Raw genomic sequence first — 8,553 nt, forward strand, 5'->3', positions numbered from 1 at the left:
GTTTAAGAGCGGAATGAGTGGCGAATGACAAGCAACCTAGAGGTTGCCAAGGAGCTAAAGAACGTCTCTATTTCGAGTCAGGATCGTAATGAAAAAGCGGAAAGGAGACTATATCGTGCTGTCACAGCGCCCTGGCTAAAAAATGGGTTCCCGCGCAGTTCCAAACGCTTGGGGGCGGGGAAAAAGCTGAGAAGCGGCTAACCGGGCTGGGGGCGGGGCCACGTCGGGGGCGGGGCTACGGAAGCCGATTGAGCGCCGGGACGGCCGGCCGAGAAAGCCTGCGTGGGTCTGTGGCGCTCACGGGGCTGCGGGTCCTCCGGAGCTAGCCTGCCTCCACTGCGACCTTCGCTCACACACACATTGCTTTCCGCGGCCACTCGGGAGACGGAGACGCAGCCTCAGAGTCGCCGGAGCGCTTCTGTTGGGTCAGCAGCGCAACGGGCTTGCCGCGGCGCGTCACCGGCGCTTCCTGGCCTGTAGGGCGTACGCCCGGCGGGCCGAGCTTCCGCCCCTGCCCCCCGGCTGGCCCGGGGGTCCGGGTACCGCCTGGACGGCTGCTCCGCCGGGCCTGCTGACCGGGCCGCAGCCCGTGTCCGGAGCGGACGGCGTCATGAGGCACCTGCCTTACTTCTGTCGCGGTCAAGTGGTGCGGGGCTTCGGCCGCGGCTCCAAGCAGCTAGGCATCCCCACGGGTGAGCCCCGGAGCCGTGGACCCCTGGACCCCGGGTCATGTGGGAGGGGGACGTCAGCTGTGGGGGCAGGGTCGTGGGATGCGGGCAGATGTTCCCGCCCTGTTGCGGCGGAGGACCTTTGGTCGGGCTGAGGGGTCGGGCGGAGACCGGGCTTCCGCGTCCCCTTTCCTGCCTCCCTCTCCAGCCTTGATAGAGCCGCCCAGCGCCGCACTCGTCTTTCCCACGAGAAAACGTAACGTGGGCCAGATCGGCTACATTCTCATGCCAACGGTAGGGTTTTCTTCTCTTTAAAGCTGTTAATAAATGGTCTCCAAGTGATCACACAGGCAGCTGAAGGAGAACCATCTTGATTGGTCGGTCTTACATTAGTTTTAGTAGTCCGGGCCTGACGGTATGTTTAATTTACCCTTGAAAATACATATTCGAGCCTCCCTGAGACCTACGAAAGCAGCCTTTTTGAGCTTGGAGCCTAAGCATGTGTATTTCGAAAATGAGAATCTTTTTCAACAGATTTCGAACCTCCGTAAGAAAGGCCAGGTCTAAAAAAACTGGCTGTTCATGTACTTGTTTTCTTCTGCCTCCAGAGTGCATATATGTATATTTTTTGGAGCTTTATACACTTTTATAATCTCATACTTTGTTCCTAATCTGTCCACAGGAATAGGAGAAAAAATTTGATCCAGAATACACAATGATGGGATTGATAATATAAGCAAAGCCCTAGGGGTTTTGGGACCCTAATTTTTTAGACTAGCCTTGCGTGCGATTTTTATAAATGATACGATACGCTTAACACTTAGAATGTTTGCTTATGTTTTTAGCTAACTTTCCTGAACAAGTAGTAGATAACCTTCCAGCTGATGTATCCACTGGCATTTATTATGGTTGGGCCAGTGTTGGAAGTGGAGATGTCCATAAGATGGTGGTGAGCATAGGCTGGAACCCATACTACAAGAATACGAAGAAGTCCATGGTAAGAACTGTGTTTTGTTCTGTAGCTGAAAATCGGATGATGATTTAGAGCAGAGGTCGGCAAACTTTTAAGATGGAGGAGCCAATCCTGTCCCTCACAACAATTTAAACATTATTCAAGAGCCATAAAACAAATGAAATCACCATTATGTGAATAATGTCCTTTAAAAATTTTATAAATGAAACTATGATAGTTTCATTTTCAGTTTTCAGAGCCACATGTACATACCCAAAGAGCCGCATGTGGCTCGTGAGCCACAGTTTGCTGACCCCTGGTTTAGCGTAATATGCAGTACTAGATGTACATACAGTGCTGTGGTTTGCATCAGTGGTAATCACAGCATAGTCCAAATACTAGAATTTGTGGCAGCGTACTTGAAGGATTAGAAAGTGAAGTATTTAGTTACTATTTGAATAAAAAAACCTTTTCCATCCTTTAACTTTCAGTCTATTTGTGTCTTTGGATCTAAAGTGAATCTCTTGTGTGTTTTTGGATCCCCTTTTTTTAACCATTCTGCTTATCTCTCCATTTTGATTGGAGATTGAATCCAATTACATTTAAACTAAGTACTGATAAGGAGGGACTTAATGATAGTGCTGTTTGTTTCCTATATTTGCCGTATAGCTTTTGTGTCCATTATTCCCTTCTTTACCCCGTTTTGTGTTTAGTTGATACTTTTGGTAGTGACACATTTTGATTCCCTTTGGTGTACCTTCTATAGATATTCTCTTTGTGGTTACCATGGTGTCTGCATTTAATATTCTAAAGTTGTAAAAATCTAATTTGAATTTACACCAACTTTAATAGTAGACACAAACTCATAAATTACATTTTTATATTTGTGGGCCTAATAATGGGTTAATAATGTTTATGCATGTTAAAAAAATCATGTAGAAAATAAAAAGTGGAGTTACAAACCAACTTTACAATAATACTAATTTTTTTTTTTTAAAGATTTTTATTAGGGAATTGGGGGGATGGGAACAGCGCTGGGGAATTGGGGAACTGGAACAGACAAGTTGCTGTCGTTTTGGTCTTCAGTCTAGTTGTGGAGGACGTTGCTTCACTGGCCCAAGTTGGCACCATCATTGCGCTCTTCCAGGGCGAGGCAGATCAGTTCGCAGGCTTCTGGACGGCCGCTCACTGCCGCTGCTGGCTGCTCATGCTGGCTGCTAGCTACACATGGTAGCCCATGGCAACCCACTGCCACAGGGGCTGCAGCCTACACCGTCGCCGGCGACTCCCGGCAGCCCAGCTCCAGGTTGAGCTGTTGTTCAGCATCTTAGCTGTGGAGGGCAGTGTCACTGGCCCTCATATGTGGGGGCCCTCTGGCGTCCCAAGCCAGTTCTTAACCATCACGCCACTCGGCCGGCCCAATAATACTAATTTTTTATAACTGCCCCTGTGTTTACCTTTACTGGAAATAAAAGTGAAGTTTTTAAGAGTATGTTTCATAAAATTGAGCTTGCTTCAGTTAGTGTAGTTCATTTACCCTTTAATTACTTGGTCGCCCTATTAAGATAGAACTGCTTACTACATGGGTGGTGCTTTCTGATTAGATTGCAAGGTGCTTTTTTCCTCCTTTAAACCACTTTGAGAGTATAGTTTGCTCTTTACAGGACCGACAACTGAAGTGCTTAAACTTTTGGTTAGCTCAAGTGTGTGGAAAAAAGAGTTATAGTTCATCTAAATTTCATTCTCCGAAGAGTTTATAGAAGACAAGTGTGTCACATTTGAAAAACCAAAGGAAGGGCTAAGTGCTGGCAGAAGCACTAGAAATGGCCCAGAACTACTTAATGAGGGAAAGAATTGAAAGAACAAAATATTTTTTTGTAGGATGAGAGAGGAAATAAAGGGTAGGGAAGACTATCCGGTGACTAATTTTTCCTTATTAGCTACTCAGGTGACAGAACTATTACTATAGAGCCAGTTAAGGAATGCCTTGGAAGTCCTTCCATAGTTAGGAGAAACTTGATTTTCCATTGGTAGGAGTTTCATGAGGTTTTCTTTTTTCTTTGCCAATAACAGACATATATGATGTATCTGTTCAGTCCTTTTCCCTTTTTAGAAAATTGAATTGGCTATCTTACTGACTTAAAGAATTTCTTAGTATGTTTTAGATCCAGTTCCTTAGTTGCAACTATGTCTTGCAAATATCTTTGCACACTGTGTTCTATGTTTTCTTTAAAAGCTTGTCTTGCTTTTCTGATCAAATTGATTTTTGAGTACGCTGTGAGGTATGGGTCAAAATTAATTGTTGACCCAGCCCATCTCTTGAGAATATGTTTCCTGACCCCCCTGCAGTGTTACCTTAGTGGCAAATCAAGTGACTTTATATGTGTCAGTCCAAAACACTCATACATTGACTTGGTCTATTTCCTAGTTTATCCTTGGGCCATTACCATGTTGTCTTAATTTCCATAGCTTTATAGTAGGTCTCTATCTGATTGTATAAGTCCTGCATTTTTGTTTTCAAGATTTCTTGGATAATTTTGTCCTTTGCATTTCCATATAAATTTTAGAATCACTTATCAGTTTCTGTCATTTAAAAGAGACTTGCTAAGATTTTATTGGCATAGCATTGAATCTATAGATCAATTTAGGGAAAGTAGATATCTTTACTATTTCAATGTTTTGTAATAGTGTCAAGATCTTACATATCTTAGTTTCCTTTTTATTCAAAATTAAAGAAAGACTGTAAGTCAGATTTATTGGTTCATAGTACAAAGCACTTTATGTCTTCTAACTCTCACCCCTCAATTACAGATGAGAAAACTGAGCCCCAGAGAGGTTTAGGTATGCCTTTAGCCAAACATGGAACCCTACACATTGGGTTCTTAAACACAGTGTTCTTACTATAGTACTGCCCTGCTTCTCTTAAATACTTTGAATTTAGTATAGTATATAATTTCAGCTCTTCTATATAAACGATTTACTAATCTAACAAAACCAAAGCTCTAATAAGAGCTTTATTATAAAGAAGAGTCTTGTTTCTAATATCCATATTTCCTTCTTATAAATTGTTTAAATCAAGGTCCTTTTTTTTTAATGGGCTTCATAAAATCCATAAATCCATTAAGTTGTATGCAGAGTTTTACTTAGGAACACTTGGGGAGAGTCCTTTTAATGACCTCAAAGGATCATGACTCCCACCCCCCAACAAACCAAAAAGGTTATGAAAGACTAGGTTATTTTATTTAAGAGAAAAATGAAAACTTTCCTTAATATTAAAAGTCTTGTGATATTTCCTGTTTTCTGAGTGGGACATTAAGTATAAGTTGCTCTAACCTCTATAGGGTTTATTACTGAATGATCCTAGCAATAATCTTAGCTGATCTGTAGTAGATGCTTCAGATTTAATGATCACTTCATAGACTAGATTTTTTTAAGTTGTGCACTTCAAAATATACCTCTAGTCTCAAGTTACATGTTTCTAAATTGTTTAAACTTCTCAGTTTCCTGTGCCACCATCCTAGTCCAGCCTAACCGTTATGTATTTGCATGCTCTCTACATTGGTTTTTCCTGCCTTTTGAACTCAGATTTGTTCTTTATAGGAGCCTACTGAAAATCAGATTTTAGAGCGTCTTCTACCTCCTGCGCCACTTTGCTTCAACATGTCTTGTACCTATTTGTTACATCATTCCTAGTCAGGAATGGGCTCTTTTTGCCCCACATCAGTCTTTAGCTCTGCCTAACCCTCAGAAGTTTCTATAACTTGCATGTGTCAGAAACACATAGATCCTGATTAACTTGAGAACTAGTTCTGTTAGTAACATCTCTTAATACTCCCCTCATTCCCTTTTTGGTGTTTTTGCTCAGTTTTTTCATCTTGATAAGACTCTTGTTCACTTTGGTGCATGTTAGTTTTTTCTATAAACAGCAAATCATACCAGATTTGTGGTTGTAACGTCTACATCAGTAAGAAAGTTTACATGTACGTTCAGGGACAGGAACAGGAGCAGGGGAAGAATTCAGGAAAAATTGCACTTAACATTTTAACCCGTCTTTTGAAATACAGTGAGGGTTGGTGGTTTCATTTAAATTACCACCATAAATATAAAGATATATTTCAAATTTCAGGTACTCTATAAATCCTTTTTTATCTTAACTGTAGGAAACTCATATCATGCATACCTTCAAAGAGGACTTCTATGGGGAAATCCTCAATGTGGCCATTGTTGGCTACCTCAGACCAGAAAAGAACTTTGATTCTTTAGGTAAGTTCTTACTTAGATCTTAAGTATTACTGCAGTTATGTCTACAGGTTTCTAATAACCATGGCAGGACAGATAATATTTGAACATTTAATATATGCCAGGCACTGTTTTGAGTGCTTATATAATAACTTCTTTCATCCCCACAACAACCAGATGAGGAATTATTTTGCTCATTTGCAGTGAGGAAATTGGCACAGAGAGGTTAAATAATTTGCCCGAGGTCACGTAGTAAGTCCTGGAAAATTCAAACCCAACAGGCTGGTTGCTTCCAACAGTATGAAGTTAATAAAATTTTTATGTCCTTTTTATATTTTAAGGAACAAGAATTAATAAGCTGTGATAAATAATGGATGCTTTGCAATGCTTGATGTAAGAAATAATAAATCAATATTAGAAACAAATGGTAACCAAATTTCTTAGTGTAGTGTGATAGTTTTAATTCTATTGTAGAGTTTTTTTTTGCAAGTAAATACTGAATAGAATTGATAGTGAATATTTGTTTCTTCCATTTGGTATTCACAGTGTACCTTTTTGCTAATGACTGACTAAGAAATTGCAATAAAATTAGGGACATCTTTTGTGTACCAGTGACTATTTAAGTCTGTAAGGAGGGATAGATCACAAACATTTATTGGTAATCTACCCTGTGCCAGAGACACTGCCAGCCTGTGATGAGAGATTTTAGGAGAGGCTGAACAAAATAGTAGTAAAAAATGTAGCAGCAATTTTTCCTCATCTTTCCCTGGTATGTTCTCTCTGCAGAGTCACTTATTTCAGCAATTCAAGGTGATATTGAGGAAGCTAAGAAACGACTAGATTTACCAGAACATTTGAAACTCAAAGAAGACAATTTCTTCCAGGTTTCTAAGAGTAATATAATGAATGGCCACTGATGAAAAGTCACCTTATTTATTCATTCACTGTTTTCTAATATTTTGATGCCCACAACTGTGCAGCCTCATCTTGGTTATATTTTAAAAATCAAACATTTTCCTACAGCTGTGAATTAGTTTAAATAGTACAATGTAGTTACCTTATTATACTTCAGCTGTTCAATTAAACCCATCATGCTACAGTACTAAAAAGATTCATTTTAAAAATCAAGATTCTTTTTATGTAACATGTTGATTAAAATTTACCACTAGAAAGGTCTTAAGTGTCTTGTAATGGAAATGAAATGTGTATAGCTATGGGTAAAAAGCAAGTCACTAGTTTGAGATCAAAACAGTTCTCATGGTAAAGTACTAGTATGTATGTATTTATACAGCATGTGCTGCTAAACAGAAGGCTTATAAAGGTAAATGCATTAAATAGAGCTTTGATAGTTTATATAAACCTAACGGGCAAAAGTCATACTTTGTATTTTTGATATTTTGTGCATTAATATATTACAAACATGAAAACTTGTGTAATTTTCTTTAGTCATTTTCTTTATGAGATCAAATCACTGTATTGTGTTCATTTTTGTTATAGCTGCCTTTGTTCTAATTGGTCTAGAGTCTATCTGCCTATGTTTTTTTGTCTATCTTTTAAAACATTAAAGTGAATGTTTTTCAGATATCTAGGTCTCATTTTTGCTTTGTATAACTCTACCTTCTTTTTAAGAGTAGATATTCAATATTTTTTTTTGCCCATGGTTCTTTTTTCCTTTAAACAATTGTCAGTGTCAGGTTTTCCATTTAGAATATCCTATGACTTAACAAAGGATTGCATCTGTCTACCATTTCATATTTTGTCCCTTCACTGTATGAAAAGTGATTATGTGCATATCTGTATTGCATTTTAGAAAAACCCGAAAGCTTCATATTTAGGTTTCCTCAAAGTTTTTAGTTCATTTATATGTACGTATCGGTTTCTTAAAGAACACAGAATGCTTGTTTTCCCCAGTAGGGAAACTATTTAAGAGCCAATTAAACTATAAAATAGAAAGTTATTTATTTTTAATGTAATTCTATGTTCCTGAAAACAGACTGTTGTGAATGTGTATGCACAATGTAATTTAATGATAAGAGTGCTTGTAGCTTCATGACAGCTAAGAAGGGATTTTTGGCCACTTGAGACTTCTGTTTATATTGACAGAAAGTTAAAATCTTTGGATACTTAGAAAGTTAAGATTACAGATTGTTTGGACCCCTGAAACAGCACATTGCTTTATTCACTTTGGCACCAGATTTGGTAGGGGGTTGGAGGCAGAGGTATATAGGAGGTAATTTTAAAGATAATTTGTTATAAATCATTTTTCTCTAATTTGCGCAAATAAAGAACTGATTTTAACAAAAGTATCTAGAATAACGAAAGCTAATGTTGGAGAAGAGAAAACATGTATAAATTCAGTTGGATTGTGTTTTACTTTTTGGTGTATGAATTTATGACAAACAATGTAGTATGTATCTTTCATTTCTTCTCTATAAAAATACTTAGGAAATGTAATTTAATGTTAGAAATCCGATACTTGAAAGAAGCCTCAGTGGCTTTAGAAGCAAGGGTAAAAACAAACATTGAAAGTAAAAACAGATCTGTGTTTGAATAGATTGCTGCTAATTATGTCCTTAGTAAGTGAAAGTTCTTTGATACCTTATATTTTGTTGAATAGCCATCACTTTCGAAAATTGTATGTTGTGCAAGTTAGGAGTTAGTTAATAGTGTCCTATGTTTTTTTAAGTTTTAGTT

The 8,553-nt window shown here is 38.7% G+C and overlaps 1 protein-coding gene across 1 annotated transcript; it reads left to right on the forward strand.

Annotated features, from left to right (window-relative positions):
- The first annotated feature begins 241 nt into the window (after nucleotides 1-241).
- RFK (riboflavin kinase) lies at nucleotides 242-8,165 on the forward strand. Its single transcript, XM_019630361.1, has 4 exons — nucleotides 242-692; nucleotides 1,514-1,665; nucleotides 5,781-5,883; nucleotides 6,646-8,165. Exons 1-4 carry the CDS (start codon nucleotides 611-613, stop codon nucleotides 6,774-6,776), a joined length of 468 nt encoding a protein of 155 aa, XP_019485906.1. The 5' UTR covers nucleotides 242-610; the 3' UTR covers nucleotides 6,777-8,165.
- Nucleotides 8,166-8,553: the final 388 nt, after the last annotated feature.

The sequence above is a fragment of the Hipposideros armiger genome, unplaced genomic scaffold, assembly GCF_001890085.2.
Source record: "Hipposideros armiger isolate ML-2016 unplaced genomic scaffold, ASM189008v1 scaffold_903, whole genome shotgun sequence".
NCBI classification, from domain to species: Eukaryota; Metazoa; Chordata; class Mammalia; order Chiroptera; family Hipposideridae; genus Hipposideros; species Hipposideros armiger.